This window comes from Botryllus schlosseri, chromosome 4 (assembly GCF_051294905.1).
Source record: "Botryllus schlosseri isolate E-star chromosome 4, Bs_hap1, whole genome shotgun sequence".
In the NCBI taxonomy this organism is placed as follows: Eukaryota; Metazoa; Chordata; class Ascidiacea; order Stolidobranchia; family Styelidae; genus Botryllus; species Botryllus schlosseri.
The window spans coordinates 9,773,485-9,791,190 of NC_137239.1; the positions used below are offsets into that span (position 1 = coordinate 9,773,485).

The 17,706-nt window shown below is 40.0% G+C and overlaps 2 protein-coding genes across 3 annotated transcripts in view; both read left to right on the plus strand.

Annotated features, from left to right (window-relative positions):
• Nucleotides 1–17,706, plus strand: part of LOC145438073 (uncharacterized) — a 143,810-nt gene that overhangs the window by 72,371 nt on the left and 53,733 nt on the right. The window lies entirely within an intron of this gene.
• Nucleotides 13,465–17,660, plus strand: LOC145438086 (uncharacterized). The gene is made up of 4 exons (XM_080315483.1): nt 13,465–14,435; nt 14,504–14,566; nt 15,358–15,584; nt 17,339–17,660. The coding sequence occupies exons 1-4, from the start codon at nt 14,156–14,158 to the stop codon at nt 17,534–17,536; spliced, it is 768 nt and encodes a 255-aa protein (XP_080171609.1). The 5' UTR covers nt 13,465–14,155; the 3' UTR covers nt 17,537–17,660.

Below are 17,706 nucleotides of genomic sequence, written 5' to 3' on the forward strand. Positions count from 1 at the left end.
GAGAAACACAGGTTAATTGGAGGTAAATCGCGCAAAGCGCGAAAATTTTTTTCATTTCGCCGCTTCTTCGCGTCCCCCTTAAGATGTTTCACGCCCCCAGGTTGGGAACCACTGCCCTAGTTTGTATGAATCATTCAACGATGACATAGATCCAATCCTGTATTATTAAAATGCAGGGTTGTAACCAAGTCACATGGTTCCGAGTCACGAGTCAATCTTACTTTTGTGGTTTTGGCTCGAGTCAAGTCGAGTGATTTTCAATTCAACACCGAGTCGAGTCCGAGTCCAAGTCACCGTTTACCGGGTCAAGTCCGAGTCATAGTGTCATGACTCGATTCCGAGTCCAAGTCACAGTATTGAAGTCATGTTGATCCAATGTTTTCAATCCTGCTTGGGTGATATCGAATTCCTTGCTTGCCTAACATGCTTATTTTGTCCCTACCAGAGTCTTGGCACATTTGTATTTTCGTAGATTACGGACAGTTCCTGGCCTCATTTACCGATGCTACAGATGGACGGGACAGGCCGCCAATATGATAACTTTACTAATCTTAGAACTTAAAATCAAATATCTGTCTAGTCAATCTGATACATCGCAAATACAAGCATTCAGTTTTTATTACGACCACATCGACGACAGCTCACAAATAGCTGATTGAGAACCAACGAATTCAAGTCTACATACTATGTGATAGAGAACCTACGAATTCACGTCGACAAATAAGGTGATAAAGAATCAACAGATGCATGTTTATGTAGGGGTATTTTCACCAGGCCAGCATGCTGTAAAAGCGTGCATGTAGCTATGTGCAGTGACAAATAACAGATACCTTTTGGTATTACTAAAGGTTCTCCCAATTGCATTACAGACTACATCGCAGTTACAGCATTGGATAAATAATTGGGGCTGTTAAAAAACATATTTTCCAATTTTCCGGTTACTTCTTAGAATTGTTAGATTGCCTAAAAAAAACTCAAATTTGGCTCAATTCCGACCGGTAGAAAGTAATGCTCAGGGAGAAAATTTGGATGAATTACGAATAGAGATTTTCGAATTGTTCTGGCTACCTCATGATATTGTTAGATTGTGTAAAAATATGATCCATAGCAAATTTGGCTCAATTCCAACAAGAACAAGCGAAGTTATCAGAGTAGGATATTTTGGATATGAAAAAATAGTCGGCTTACCACTAGTATGTAATTAGCCTATAATATAAGAAAGAATTTCTCACTAAAAGTACTCCATTAATTTTCAAATCCAAAATTTTCTCTTCTCATATCATTGATTCTACTTTTCAAAATTTAACCAGATTCAGTGTTCTTTTGATGCAACATAACAATTTTATCAAGTAGCCATCAAGTAATATAAAAAAGAAGTTATTTTTGAACAACCCTACTGTACAAACATCACACAACATTAGCCATTCATTGTTACTCACGTGCACAGTTGAAATACCTAATAAAACGTCAAATGGACGGAGGGTATTGTGTGTTTTCACAGACGGCAGATCAAATCAATGATGAGTTGCACTTCAAAAATACCAGACCCTCAGAAATATTAAAGCGGCATGGCCTTAGAATGAATCCACATTTACTGAATACACTTTCCACTGGTGCACTAGATGCAGGAATTGACAAGCATTTTTGAACCTCACTGAAGAGCATTGGATACTCATTCTTTCTAGTCGCCCAAAAATGCAAATAATCATCGCCTTCAAATCTACACATGAGCTTATAAGTCTCTTCCAAGTACTTAACCATCTGAGTCATTGCATTGGCTCTAATTGAACTTTGCTTCGATTCTTTGCTTGTATAATTGAAAAGTCTTGCGTACGGTACTTTGATTGCGGAGGATCTATTACCTCTTCATCACTGGATGATTTTGTACAATGCATTGCAACTATGTACCATTGTTTGTTGTTTTTACGGCGGCCTATCTGATATCAGACTAGTGCAACGAAAGAAGTGGTGACAGATAGCGATGTCGGCAGAATTCGTCAGATGCGTTGATCTAGCCATTACGATTCGCGATTTTTCTTCGTCTTCGAGTCATATAAAATTAGCCAAGTCAATGACTTGGGTCGAGTCATGCGTAATGACTCGAGTACAAGTCGAGTCAATCCAAATATTGACTCGAGTCGAGTCGAGTCATTTTCCCATTTCAAGAAAATGACTCGAGTCAAGTCGAGTCACAAAAAAATCGTGACTCGAGTCGAGTCATGACTCGAGTCATTACAACCCTGTTAAAATGTAGATCAGTGGTTCCCAACGTGGGCGATATCGTCCCCCAGGGGGTGATTTTGCGGTATAGGGGCGAAAATAACGAAGGGGACGATAGGGGGCGAAAACGGACCAGGGGGGCGATAGGGGGCGAAAACAACGAAGGGGGCGATAGGGAAGCGATGGCGCGTTAAAACGGCTATTTCGGAGTCAGGGCCGTAACTGCCGCACCCCAAACCTCCCAATTGGGGGTGGGGGCCTGAACTCGAAGGGGGCCTAAAATTATGTCGTGAATTAACATAAATTATCGTGTAATTTTTTAGAGATTCATGCAACTTTCCCAAAATTTTTCGCGCTGGGCGCGATTTAATATTTTCATATATCTTGATTTTGGGGTACCCGTCACCCAACAAAAATTCGAATGATTTATGGAAATGGGAGACTTCGGCGTCGGCCATTACTGGGTCACGACGCACCAAGACATATGAAGTTAAAGGCCATGTAACATGCGACTCCGAGAAGTGTGCCAGAACGACCAGCAGCGATAAGACCTTGGCCGGGAAGAAATGCCCTTGTGCTGACCGAAAACTTCGATACATATATGTTTAATTGTCCATAGGCACCTCAATGGCTGGCGCCGAATATTCCTGTCCTGGCGACCTTAACCCTACAGGACAAATGCCATGCCGCAAAGAAAAAATTATTTGCCAGTAAAGAAATATCAATTTGAAATCATGTTCGTCTTTTAATTTGGTACGCTTTGACGATTTCCATATATTCTGACGCAGCAGATATATGAGGTCAGGAAAGAGCATCATGTAACGAAGTCAATATCGCAACGATTCCGCCCTAAGATGTTTAATTATTATTTAGGGGTACTACCTTTTCCAACACACACCACACTCAGCTCTACCGGAAAATCTGATTACGTGAGCAGAAAGAGGATATAAAATTGGTAGCAATATATATGCAATTCCCGATTATATTGACCGATTCAAACATGAATTATATAAATTTTTCGCGCTTCGCACGTTTTGGGGAAATACGGTGATTACCACCAATCAGTACATAAAGTAGAGGGTATAGTCGATATGTAGAGACAAAAAGCCCACTGACTGAGGAGGGTCTGGATTATCACCCTATGGGGCCAAAGACCAACGTTGTGGGGGGCCTGACGAAGTGCTGTTTTTCGGTTCCCAATATTTGCAGGGCGATGATCGGTGTGGAGCTTCAAAAGGGGGCGATGAGTCAAAAAAGGTTGGGAACCATTGATGTAGATAAAGCAATCGAAGTGTAGCTCTTGTGTATGAGTCAGCAACTAATACAGAGAGGTAACTTACTGATTTTCTCATTACACGCAATACTGATTACAAGAAAACACACTGTCAGTACTAGTAAACATTGGTCAGAAAGTCAAATAGCATATGTCTATCTACATGCACTTGGTCAAGTATTCAAGGACTAGGACTTGCAGTCTTTCTTAATCATTTGTTCGACCCAAGCAGCTGAACTAAACTAAAAATATTTTTATTTTTGTCAAGTGGGAAGCAGCGTTTGATATATTTACATCAATTGAAGAAATTTACAAAACCGGACGATATATTTACTTGGTCACAGTATCGTGGTATAATTCCAAATATTGCATCAATTTGTGATCGCATAGCGAAGATTCATATCGCGATTTTTCCCTCTATGCAGCCCAATTGCAATTTGCAAATAATGTCCAATTTTAGCAATATCGGTAATAATAACAGTGATTGATGGTGCATAAAAATCATATTCTAGTTATTATTGGTAATTTGAAGATAGCTTTGTAAGCAATTGTTTTCATAATAAAGAAATTGTAGTCGAAGTCGGAGTCAGGGTCATTTTCACGAACCATACGACTCCGAATCCAGTCAGTATTTTTACCACGACTCCGACTCCAGCCACTATAGTTTTCATGACTTGGACTTCGCGTCCAAGGCGTACTAATAAGACACTCCGACTCATACTCCGACTCCATTAATCAAAAATTGCCAAACTCCGACTCCACCAACTCTGACTACATAGCCCTGCTTGCATCGTAAACTCAAACCCTTCGTCAGCACAATCAAAATCTGGAATTGCAGTAACTGTGTTCGGAAGTTACCGACAGGGCCGCTTATTGTCATGTATAGCCTACATCAGTGGTTCTAAACCTTTTTGACCGGTAAAACCTCAAAACAAATGTTGCGGACCGGTGAACCTTCAAAAACCAAAATCACCTCAAATTCAATTATGAAAACTGCTTGCAACTTGCTTGTAATATTGTATCTTCATTTGATGATGCCTTATTGATACTAGATATTTATGGGCGATTCAGCGACTTTGGTATTTGCTATAGGCTCTATTATACTACCAATTTTTGTTTAATTACAATGTCGAAAGGGCTCTGTAGCTTCTTGTCCCAAGCGATTGGTAGGATATTTTCTTATAACAATTGCACCATTGTGACCCACGACCAAAGCATACCGTGAACTCGATATTGCGACCCCATACAAAAATACGCTCGACACAATAAATTTTAGATTTTATGTTTTATGTCTTTAATTAATGGACAGGGGTCCAAATTCTTGCATCATAGAATTTAGAAATAAAACTTTAATGTATCAGGCGGACCGGCAGAAAACTTGCCACGGACCGGCGGCGGTCTGCGGACCGGCCGTTGAGTACCACTGGCCTACATAACAATATTTCTGCACAGCCCGATGTAGACGACACTCAGTTGAGTTTCTTTTTTTTTCTGTAGGATAAGTATTAGCTTTGGTCATTATATCTGAAACACCGTTCTGCATAGAAAATAGAGTGCAGTATAATACCCAACAACGACTCCATCATATATATATATAGCTATGAAGACAAAAGTCCTGCGTGACCAACTTTGCAGGATTAGTTCCACTCGCATAAGTAATCCGTATTTGTTTAAACTGGCATGGTATTGTGTGTGAGATCTCGTGCCAAACACGTATGTCTTCACTGTGATTTTTCATCTTCAAAGCACAGATGCATCAATCGTAAGCCATCAATAATATATTGAATTCCTCCTGATGCTGGTGTGACAACGAACAAATATGGTTCAAAATAGTCAGCTCTGTCGTACGCTGACCTGAACAGGCTATTGTGAATCTCTTGTTGCAATACGAATATATCAATTGTTGCAATACAATGTATTGACCATTGGGTCGCTGAAAAATTAAACATTCTCGGACATTCATATCTGCAGATAAACAGGGTTGAAGAAGTTGATGAACCGTTTGACCAACACCTGATTACATCGATTTTAACCTATTTTATATTCCTTGGCATCGACTAGAATAAAACAGGTTTATATACATCACTCTTACTTTTCCCAAGATGCTAACGAGGTGCAGATGAGCGCTATGGGAATTGTTGTCACAATCACCGTTAACATCACATGTCACTTGATTTCAAGTTTCGATGTTGTAGCATATTTGATCATGGTCCAGGAAGGAATGAAAAGTTGCCTTTGTTCGCCATAAAATTAATATGAAAAATCACAGTTCTCAAAATGTGTCATGTTTCATTAAGTTGTTTGGTAGACATATGTACAGTTGAATAATATATTGATTTAAACTCCCGAATATCTTCGGCTGACACCAGTCTGAGATAGTCGTCTACAACTAGTATAGATGACTCATTATTTTGAGTGAAACAGTAATAGAGTTAATCTATCTTCTAATAACATAGGAATGAGGAAAGCGACTTTCGCTGTGTTCGCAACACTGCAGCTGCGAGACAAGCAGTTACATTGGCTCGTTTCCAATAACTTCACGTATTTTAGAGCTTTCAATCAAAAGCAAACGATATCATGCATCACGATTCCGCCGGAATTTATCTCAGAATATTAGAGTTGCAAGCTGCTGCTAACACTGTTTCAGATGCTTAATCATGATACATGACTTACTAAAATACTTTGGTGAGATCAATCAAAGGCGATCATCATCATGAGTCGACATAGTGCTTGTTGAGCTTCGAGCTGTTTTCTTGCGGTGCAGCTGTACGGTGCAGCTGTGCGGTGCAATTGACAATCAAATATTGTGATTTCAATTTATATTTACAGTTCTGGCTGGAAGCGTAAGATATAGTATCGAAGCCGATTATTGCAGCGAATCGACTTAATTTGTTTGTAATTTGGATTGATGTCGGTGAAGTCTAGCCTAAAATGATTGTTTACGATTTATTAGAAATTTGAATCGCAGCAGTCGAAATTGATGACTCGCTGTAGTGAGATAGAACTTCACTGGGCACATTGAAGGTGCCCCACGCTGTGTTCTCAAATTAACGTGAAGGAGTGAAAACATTATTGACAGCAACTATTTTCCTAGAAAGCAGGGTTGTAATGACTTTAGTCATGACTCGACTAGAGTCCGACTCGAGTCACGATTTTCTGATGACTCGACTTGTCTCGAGTCATTTTCTCAAAATACGGAAATGACTCGGCTCGACTGCGGTCAATCTGTGTATTGACTCGACTTGGACTCGAGTCATTGCGCATGACTCGAACCAAGTCATATGACCCGAGACTCAAACGGCTAAGACCGACATTTCATTGTAATTTCGAAGAATAGAAAAGTAACCACACTATTGGGATTACGTCTATTGGTACTAGTACTTGAAAATGCGACCAGAAACTGTTAAAACTGAGGAAATTAGTATATTATAAATGAGAAACATTTGATATCACCAAACATAAAAAGCGGGTTTAACAAAACTTTTACTGGAAACTCACCAGTCAACACATTGACTTAAACTCGGACTCGAGTCATGATACCATGGCACAGACTCGACCATTTTCTCGGTGACTTGGACTGGGACTTGACTCAGTGGTAAATTGAAATTGACTCCACTTGACTCGAGTCAAAACTATAAAAGTGAGGTTTACTTGTGACTCGGAGCCTTGTGACTTGGTTACAACCCTGCCAGAAAGCTACCGTATTCTAACTGTAGCTAAACGATTTCCACGAGTGGTCACATTCCACTCAACCAATGTCTGTCAAATTGAGATCTCTCGCCGTTCGCGAGACAAGTCGACGCGACTGCCGTTTTATAGTTTCACTTCGTTAGGCTACCGGTTTATCAACGACTCGTTTGCTGCTGAAGATTTCTGGTATTTTCTGATCGGGTTATAGGTACAACAATTTAGATGGGCGCCAATCACGGACTGGTCATGAGCTAGTGGCCGGCAATGATGAATTTGTGGCAGGCCACAGCTAAATACGTGGCCAGAGAGTGGTTTCGGTAAAGCTGAGACGCATACTGACATTTTTCGTATGCTGCGATTCACCAATCGTGGCTTCGGGCTTTCACAGCGGATATAGTATCTAACTAAACTAGAATTCTTGTGGATAAATCAACTCCTAGTGGCACGAAAAATTTCAGTACTTGAAAAATCATCTCTCATAACTCGACTCGACTAGAATCGTGAAAATTACTACTCCGTTCACATTGGAGATCTCGAATGCTTTTGTTCAGCCCTGGTTGCTGTTATAATGAAAATCGTTGTGGGCGGGAAGTCGTCAGCAACAAAGTTGAACCATGGATATATCGTGACAAAACTAGTGAATGACGTCACATTTAAATAGAAACTTGTGTTTTTATGGGTCCTTCTCGTCGCAATCGTTATATTGTCTTCGAACACGAGTTCAAGGCTCAAGTTCGAAGAAGAAAAATAAATACATTGGTGAGTAATCGAAATCGTAATTTCTGTAATCGTCATCGTAATTGCGTGATTTGAAAGTAATCGCAATCGCTGCCGATTACGTCAGTGGTTCTTTTTGGGCTCAAGCGCCTCCAAGGGACGATTTTGACGTTTAGGGGGGAGGCGGAAATGCTGAGGGAGCGGTAGGGTGGGCCCTGAAGAAAAATTGCGTGGCAGTGGATGGTGTAGTAAGGACATATGATGAATGATTATATAGTGGAGGAATAGTCCTCCCTGAGTTCTCAGTCGATAATATGTGTCAAACCTCAAAATTGTTGGTCGCGTTGCGCGCGAATATATATCGGTGATGTTTGCGACGTGTTTCCATGAAGGTGTTTCATAGCGGGAGAGATTTCATATCCATTATTCGGATTATGGGTTTCAACTCTGTGCGAAGTTTCAGGGCTGTTATTTCGCGGCTGGGGTAGTAATTTCATTTTCTAAGTCGAGCGTGTATAGGTGCGCGCAGCCTAGGCAAACCTCCGGAAATGGATTGGCTCACTTAGCAGTTCCTATACGGTTAATCGGTTAGATAAATTCCAGATATACGGATACATCGGTTATCCGGATAGTAAAGTCTATTTACATTCGAACTAATCCTATAAAATAGGTATATTTGTATACGATCCGGCAGTAACGATATCAAATATCTGATTAAATGAATAAATAGGGATGGTTCCATCTTTGATTCCAATACTACATTTTATTTCAATTTATTTCTAGAATAAAGTACACTGGTGACTAAGAATAATTTATTTCCAAGAGAAATATACAGGTGATATTCCGGATTTTATTCATTCACTTTTTACCAGACATCGAATGTGCTATACAGATCTGGAATTGAAGTATACCGAAGTCAATTACAATGGCATCCATCTTCTCCCACAGCTACCCCGTCCTACGACTGCCTTTATTTACAAGTGAGAAAAGATTCTAGTGCGGGCGCCGGTGTATCGAATTACGTAAGCACTCACTCTGTACATGGAGTAATATGCGAGAATCGAATTTGACAATTTTACAAAGATACAAGACGAGACGAGAGAAGAAATTTATGAAATTATTTCAACATTTACGTCTTATTGTCGCTATAGATAACGCCAAATCTAATAAAAGCTAAATCTGGAAATATATTCCATCCGAACGCAATCTGTGATGTTCAACGGAAATACCATTTTATTGGGGCGGGTCTAATTCATGATTTTCCATCAAGGGTACAATAAATGATGCTGACTTTGTGGACGATGAATTTAAGTGTGTTTAACAAATATGAATATCGGACAACTGGTGGTCTTAACCTTCGTTTATTCAGATATGCTAAAACAGAACTTTTACGAGATCTGCATTGGTAAAAATTTGTCAATACAAAATCGATTAGAAATGGTTACAATTTCCATTTAATAAACAAATGCGTAGACCTGGATTTGTGATAAGCCCGTCAATGCTGCTTATTTGTTGTAATTAGAACCAGAAATTTTTGTAATGTAGTTGGAATAGGTAGATGTGGACCGGAGTGTCAAAAAGGCTACTTTTGAAAATCAATCGTTACCAGAGACGTCCGGTGATGTTCATGACAGGTGAGACATTAACCCCTACCCCTACACACACACACACACACACACACACACACACACACTTTATTTAAGGTCCAAATTTCGTTTTTTCTGTTGTCTTTATAGCTCCTCCAATCTCTTTTTTTACAAGATTGAAGTGGACACTACTGTATCAGCAAAACAAAATATGTCATGCAATAACATGGAATTTGAATGGTTGAAACATCATTCTGACTGTGACAAATCAGGGTTAGATTAGTGATTGGAGATGCAGATTTGCTTGAAATACGATTCGCAAATATATAAAGCCCAATAGGTTAGCTGATTACCTACGCGGTATTTTACTAGACAATTACACTAGCTTCGGCACTGGTGAATAGTTTGTATTCATAGCCTCGAACCAGGGTTGTAATGACTCGAGTCATGACTCGACTCGAGTCCGACTCGAGTCACGTTTTTCAGATGACTCGACTTGACTCGAGTCACTATCTCAAATTACGGAAATGATTCGACTCGACTCGAGTCAATTTGTGCATTGACTCGACTTGGACTCGAGTCATTGCGCATGACTCGAACCAAGTCATATGACTCGAGACTCAGACGGCCAAGACCGACGTTTCATTGTAATTTCGAGACATAGTAAAGTAATCACGCTAAAGGGATTTCGTTTATTGGTACTGGTACTTAAAATGCGCCCAGAAACTGCTGAAAATGACGAAAATTAGTATATTATAAATGCGAACCATTGATATCACCAAACAGAGTTACAAAAAGTGGATTTAACAAGCCTTTGACTGGAAACTATGGGCAGTCAACACATTGACTTTGACTCGACTCGAGTCATAATACCATGACTCGGACTCGACCCTCTGCTCGGGGAGTTGGACTCGGACTTGACTCGGTGGTGAATTGAGAATGACTTGACTTAACTCGAGTCAAAACTATAAAACTGAGATTGACTTGTGACTCGGAGCATTGTGACTTGGTTACAACCCTGCCTCGAACGTACTGGAAAAATTGTTTCATATGCTGCTACGCTGCTAGTGTAGTGGTAAGTGACGACGCCATCCAAGCAGGCGGCCCCGGTTTCGACTCCCACCGTCGGAGGTTGTTCTGGGTTACTTGTCCCCCGTGCTACTCTTGACAACAAAGCCAAGAAAAAGACCCGTGGTGGATGCCAGTTCAAGAGGCCCAATTGGTTGGTCGTCGGCATCCCCTTATTTGTTCATTACATCACATTGCGTGTCTTTTATATCGCATTGTTCATTGTGTTTGTGTCTTAGGCAGATGAATATATAATGACGATTGATTGGATCGATTAGACTATCATGAAATGAGGCAGTGCTTGTCCACGAGACGAATGTCGTGCCTTGATATCAGTGCTTCAATACAACTTTACAGCATCATGCATATTATTGAGCGTTTTTGAGTCGGCTACCAGTCATTATTTAACTGCCTTTACCTATGTTCAAAATACTTCGGGCTAAAAATTTTGATACGTTTACAACTCTAATACGGGTTGAAGCGAGTGGCGCAGCTGGTTAGGACGCAATTGTCACGACACCAATGGAAGTGGGTTCCAAACCCGATTCTGCCTATCTTATAAGGGTTGGAGGTTTCTCTAGCCTCGCACCGCTAACCTCAACGCGATTGCAGTGTATGAAATACCCAAGTGAAGGTGAGCCAAAAAAGTCGGCGATAGAGACGCATGACGAGAGAGACCGATGGTGAAAGAGCGGGAGCGTGATAGTCGTCCGAAAGATTACTAAAAGCAAAGACTATGAACTTTCGTGGCACACACGACCATAATAGGAAACAACCGCCACTGCTGTAGGTGTGGGAATAAAACAAACATACACAAAACTGGAAAAGGACTGCTTAAAAAATATTCTTTACCGTAGCCACAGATGAAGCAGATAATAATTTGCAAACGAGGGTAATTTGATCCAACCCGACAGATGGTGAATTATGTCGCCACGTTCAAATACCTAACCAAGAGGTTGTCCACATTTCTGGGATAATTTGCGACAAAAATTTCCGAAGTCTTTGTCCACACCTTGTTTGCATCCAGATACGTTATTAGCACCTTGAAATAACTCGGGCTCAAGAGTTGAACTACCCTAATTTAATCAACTAAAACCAGATCAATCCAATTGGTTTTTCTCACCCCTTCGGAGAACACGTAGCTAGGACGATATATATGATTTACTCCATCATGACTGTTCGGTGAACATTATGTACTTCTACCATAATCGCAATGCTTGTAAATCTTTCATAACGAATTGTCGAATCATATTAATGCTCGCCTTTGATTGATTGCTCTGAAATATAATGTTCGTTCGTAGATATCGCTTGATCATCTAAAATCGCACCTGCACCGTTGCGAACACAGCACCAGGTGAAATAGCTCGTTTATTTGTCAACAACTCTGGTAATACAATTGACAATAACACAGGTGTGACGACGGGTGAGAGCAGACATATCACACAAACAACACAACCAAACATGACCCGCATTGATGCCTGAGAGTTATCATATTAATTTTATCGTAATCGAAGATAATTTGATACATCCGAGACCGTAATGAATTATAAAATTGGACACCAAGTGACTGTCGACGGTAAAGCTTCATCTTTACGACATAACGTTCATCCATCCTTTTTTGCACCCAGATACCTTTTTATCACCTTGAAAAACTCGTACGCAAGAGCTGCTTGAATTACCCCATTTTAATCAAGTCGAACCCAGAGAATATCGATGAGGTGGAAATTTATGCGCCCGTACTCCGCTATCGGCCAAATGTGGATCAACTTCTTCAACTAGCTACAGCCATAATCTCTTTTCAGATATGAATATAGGAGAAATTTCATTTTTAACTGAAACTTAATACATTATATTGCAGCAACTAATCTATTCATATTGCGACAATCATTCACCTCAACTTTTTAAATGACTCCGATCACTATGCCCGAGCCTCGGAAAATGCGCGGATCGAAGTTTTAGTATGAGAATAAAATAATGCTTAGTGACGATGGAATCATTAAAACTGGAACATATGAGATATGGGTCTTACAACAGAGTCCGGGAAACATTACCAACATAATCACTCTAACAAATCTGGTTTGAGATATTAATTAAATAACTGACATCACAGTCAACACCGAGTGGAAATACAAATATTAAGTGGGCTGATTATCGGACCGATTGTAGTGTCGTTTTTCTCAAAATGTTTGCATGGAAATATATTACATCGACTCCTCGTTATTTTCACATAGCCTACATTTTCGTCGGTAATGAGGATACTGTTTATAGGAGCTAGGATCGCCATGTAAATATCAAATATATGTACGGGTTTAGGGATTTATCATGACGCGTCATAAACTAATTATTATTGATCGAAATTTAATGAAAGAATATCGGAGGTCTTAGCTTCTTTTTATTGAGTAATATATATTTTATTCATAACATCATCTGAGTAGCATTTAATCGTTATGACCGCGCTGATCATTTTGAACGGACACACCAATTGAAGTCAAACATTAGCTAAGATGAATTCAGCATATAGCTTGTGGTTGATGAACCTATCTCTGGACACGGTAAAAGAAACGATGTGAGGATATGAGCGACAATTGCGAAAATTGGTCACGCAACATGCTGTCAAATTCAACGAATACAGATTATTCATGCGATTGGAATTATTCGTGCCAAATTGGTCACGCACCATTTTTGTCGTCATTGCTAAGGGTATATATATGACTGCGCAGTTGTTTGATTTTACACTACATGGTATTTTGGATGCATAACGATGTTTCCAACATCATGAATATAGCGGCTGAGTTATCGAGAACTCGCATCAGATGTAAGAATTAAACTTGAATGAGCTTAGTATTTTCAACATCGCACTCTTAGCAAAAAGAGTGTGAATTCACACCGGACAGGGTGGTACAAGGAACAGAACCCTTTTCGATATGAGTCCAGACTAGCCAAAATAAATTTATGTATACGATAATGATATACCTAATCAAAATTTTCAACATACGATTTGGGGCGACTTTTGTCGCGACCTAATTCATGAGTGTTTTGACGATAAGGTTGAGTTTGCAATTGAAAGAATCGGAGTCGAAATTTAAACCTTGTAGAACCGCAGGTAGTCATATATCGTTTCATATTTTAAGTACGGACGAGATATTGTCTACCTAATCTGGGATTGTTACGTCCAGAGAATTATTGCTGTCGCAACCAAGGAGGCAATCAGCCTCTTCCAACGTAGTGGTTCAAATGACGTTTGAATTTGCGTTGTTGCAATATGCATCTTCTTCGGACGATGATTGTCGCCGAGCTTACTTCATATCGTCCATATAGCTGTAAAAAGTACAGGCTACTATACGAGAAGCAGCCGCGTCACTGCCGACGTTTACTTTCAAAATTGAACGAATTACCTGAATTCTGTATGAAAATATATACGCTGGTAAAAGTTTAGGTAACTAAATTTGAGATCCGACATTAGGTTCGAGCGCTATACCATCCGCTCTCACCGCTCATACACCGAGATGACATTGTAACCTACTGTGTCGGATTTGATAAATGTGGCCAGATCTAATAACTGTTTTCGTCTCAATAGGTAATTATTGTGTGTTGCAAGACGATGACAAAGAATATTTGGAGATTTATCCCTGTCCTTGCATTGTGTTTCCGCTTTGTGTCGAGTAATCAACACCAGTTTGTTTGCAAGAACATTGAAGATGTCTTCGCAGAAGGCAGATCAGTTGAAGCGGAACCTCGTTCTGGACTACAACAGGGACCCCCTGGAAAGATGGGCCCACCAGGGTTTCCTGGATTACAAGGTATGCCCGGGAACGATGGCCCACAAGGAACAGTTGACTACCACAGGATAAAGAAAGCCATCGATATGGAAGTCAATACATGTAAGAATATATCTAACCTTGCGCCATCCAAAACTTTGGGTAACTCTTAAACTGGATCTAAAATTTAGACTTGGCTGGACTAAACACAACAATTGATGAAGTTACCAGACATCTGTCAATCTTATCATCAGGTATGGAATAAAGTTGCGGAGCAGTTTTAAGCGCGGATTGCAGCAGCAATCACCGTCATTTTGTCTCAAATTTTGTCTCGAAGATCATTGTTAATTAACATATTGGTATACAATTATACATGCGTACATGACTTGCGTGAACATTCTACTCTTCCTCCAACGTCAGGGAACAAAATGCAGTCTGTATTTTCAGCATCCAATGAATTACCGGTACGCAGATATCATGGATTGTGCAATACCGGTACTTGAATAATGGTTTACTTGATATCAACGGCCGTAACCGTATCAATAGGTATCCATAAAAATTAGAGTTCAGAGGTCTAAGAATCCCTCGTCTATAGGTAACTGTTTTCCCTATACTGCCAGCAGTATGGGTTCAAACATTCGTCAATCTCACTCCAGCTGCAATTCTCAAAGAAATCGAAATATTCTTATCGTTCCATCTTCGATGATAAGGCAACCAAACTCACGGACATATAAAACTGCGACATAGGGGTGAGCTCTCCACACCCATCGGGGGTTTAGGGTGCTGCAGTTACGGCCCTTCTTACACGTATAGCTAACTGTGTCATCTATAAAAACTATATCGGCCTGTGTTTGTTTAATGTGAACGTAAGTGCGTTTGCAGCAGTCAATTTGATGATATCGTAATATATGTTAATTCTCTCTAATCAACAGAACAGCGCCCTAGTAGAAGTACAGCAATTTTCTGCCAATCTTTGTATGAGAATGTTGTCGAGGAAAACTGCCTTTGAATGCAACGTTTACAGAAATTGACTGCGTTAAACAAGGAGGGCTGCTTATAACGGGAAGATGTTTCACTGTTCCTTATCTCTCATCATCAAAGGATATTACGAATTACGGGCAAGCAGTAGCCGAATGTGCCAAGCATGGAGCTGTATTGGCTGAATTTCATGATCGAGCTCAACAAAATGCCGTGGAAGACTTGGTTCGGAGGATTATGCCATATGGCTCGTCGTACGTTGAGTTTTATCTGGGAATGAAGTATAATCTATCGGTAAGTACTTGCTTACTTATTGATCTCTATATTCGCGTGTGCACAGAATAGTTTTAACGGATGATGTGTTGCTAGTATCACCCGCCTGTTGAATTAAGTAGACGCTCATTAAGCAGTGACAATTCTGAACTAGCACAATAGAAGTCCAACTGATTGGCGGCGTCACGAACGCAATAACATCGTATTGGCCGTAACCTTAGGTTACCATATTTTCGTGTCCTACAACCCGTAACTCTTTAGTGCCGAATATTGTTAGTATGACATCACACTTGCAATGCTGTACCTAATGCCTATCCATTGTATACTGGATCGGATTTTTTAATATAGCGTCGAGAATTCGCTAGGCCAGGGGTCGACAACCTTTCGTTGTAGCGTGCAAAAATATGTCAATGTCACAATGTTACCATATAGGCGTGCCAAACGTTTTTAGTTTAGTCCTATGTATCGTTTCAAGCATAGGGACTCCCGCCAACCGCTTATCGAAAGCTGGCGATGACATCTGTTACGCCTAGGGTTGCACTTAAAACAAATGGTTGTTTAAAACACTGTCTTTAAAACATGTTTTAAACAGTTTATCGAATAAAGACCTTTAAAAATAAATATTGTGTTTTTTTAGGTTGTAAAATCATGCCATAATTGTATCAATACTTTGCAAAAAGCATGATGCATGGGCCTACGGACAATTACCAACCGATATATAGCTGAGGTATATGATATGGGGTTGTTGGAACCCTCAACGGCAACGGGTTCAACGGCTATCGTACGTATATATTTCGTCAAAGAAGCTATGCTGACCCTATATTTAAAATTGTCAATGTATTGTATATCCACTATGACGTCACAGTTGAATATCCGTGGCTTCGTGGTTAAAAAAAAACGAAAAATACCAAGTTGATTTTTGTTTAAATGCAACCCTACAGATACGAGTAGCTGACAGGTTTAAAGCACTCAGCTATGATGATCTGACAATTTTCGGAACTCGGAAAATGTGGTGATGGCAGCTTTGTTTCGAAATTTACAAATTCTACACAGATCCGGACATTTGAGCATATTTTGGCATTTCCACCCGAACGCAGTTTGAACGCTAAAATTCCGGACATGTGGGTGGACGTATGGTAACCAGACATGGGGTGATTACGTCATGAATGTAATCGATTGAGTTTACGATTACAGCCCAATCAGGAAGTAGTAGATTACGATTACCATTACATTGTAAAAGTAATCACGATTACTAACGATTACATTTATTTTGCTCTTTAGAACTTATCTTTCAATACATAATGCAGTGGTCGGGAACCTATGGCTCGCGAGCCATATATGGCTCTTTTGGGTATAAGATATGGCTCTTTAACAAATTTTTAATTTTTTAATAAATTTATCAATGTTGCAGCAACTCGTCAATAAATTTTCATTACGTCCAGAATAATTATTCTCGTTGCAGCCTAAATATGCCTTCGATAGGTCAAAACAGTGGGGTATTCAGGGTTAGGGTCTTGTATCTCCCTTTTCAGAATCCTCACATTTTTAAGTTGCTATCGCGGCGGCGACTACATCGCTCGCCAATTCGATCTACCCAACATCGCACGCCTCAAAATTTTGGGTATTGGATTGTCACCAGTTTTAAATTATCCACGATCAAGGCGGTTGCAGATTACTTTTCCATAGGCATTTATGCAATCCACACTAAAACCACTTGTTTCTAAGAGAAAATATACTTGTGATTTTCAGGATTTCATTCTTTCATATTTTGACAGACATCGCATGTGCTGTACAGATCTGGAACTGAAGTAGACCGAAGTCAATTACAATGGTTACCATCTTACCCAAGATCTCCATCATCCTACCAGTACCTGTTTTTACAAGTGAGAAGAGCTTTTAGTCTGGAACACGGTGTATGGAATTACATAAGCTCTCACTCTGTACATGGAGTAATATGCGAGAACCGAATTTGACGATTTTACGCACATACAGCAGGTTTCGACGAGAAAAGAAATTGATGAAATTAGGTCTATATCTGAAAATATATTCCGTCCGAAAGCAATCCGTGATGTTTGAAGGAAATATCATTTTATCGCATTTGTAGTTCAGTCATCAATTGCAGGGGCGATGGGGGCGTCGAATT

Coding starts and splice junctions, on each gene's coding strand:
- LOC145438086 (XM_080315483.1), top strand. CDS start 14,156: ATGACAAAGAATATTTGGAGATTTATCCCTGTCCTTGCATTGTGTTTC. Junction 14,436..14,503: donor CGATATGGAAGTCAATACAT/GTAAGAATATAT, acceptor TCTAAAATTTAG/ACTTGGCTGGACTAAACACA. Junction 15,585..17,338: donor GAATGAAGTATAATCTATCG/GTAAGTACTTGC, acceptor ATATTTTGACAG/ACATCGCATGTGCTGTACAG.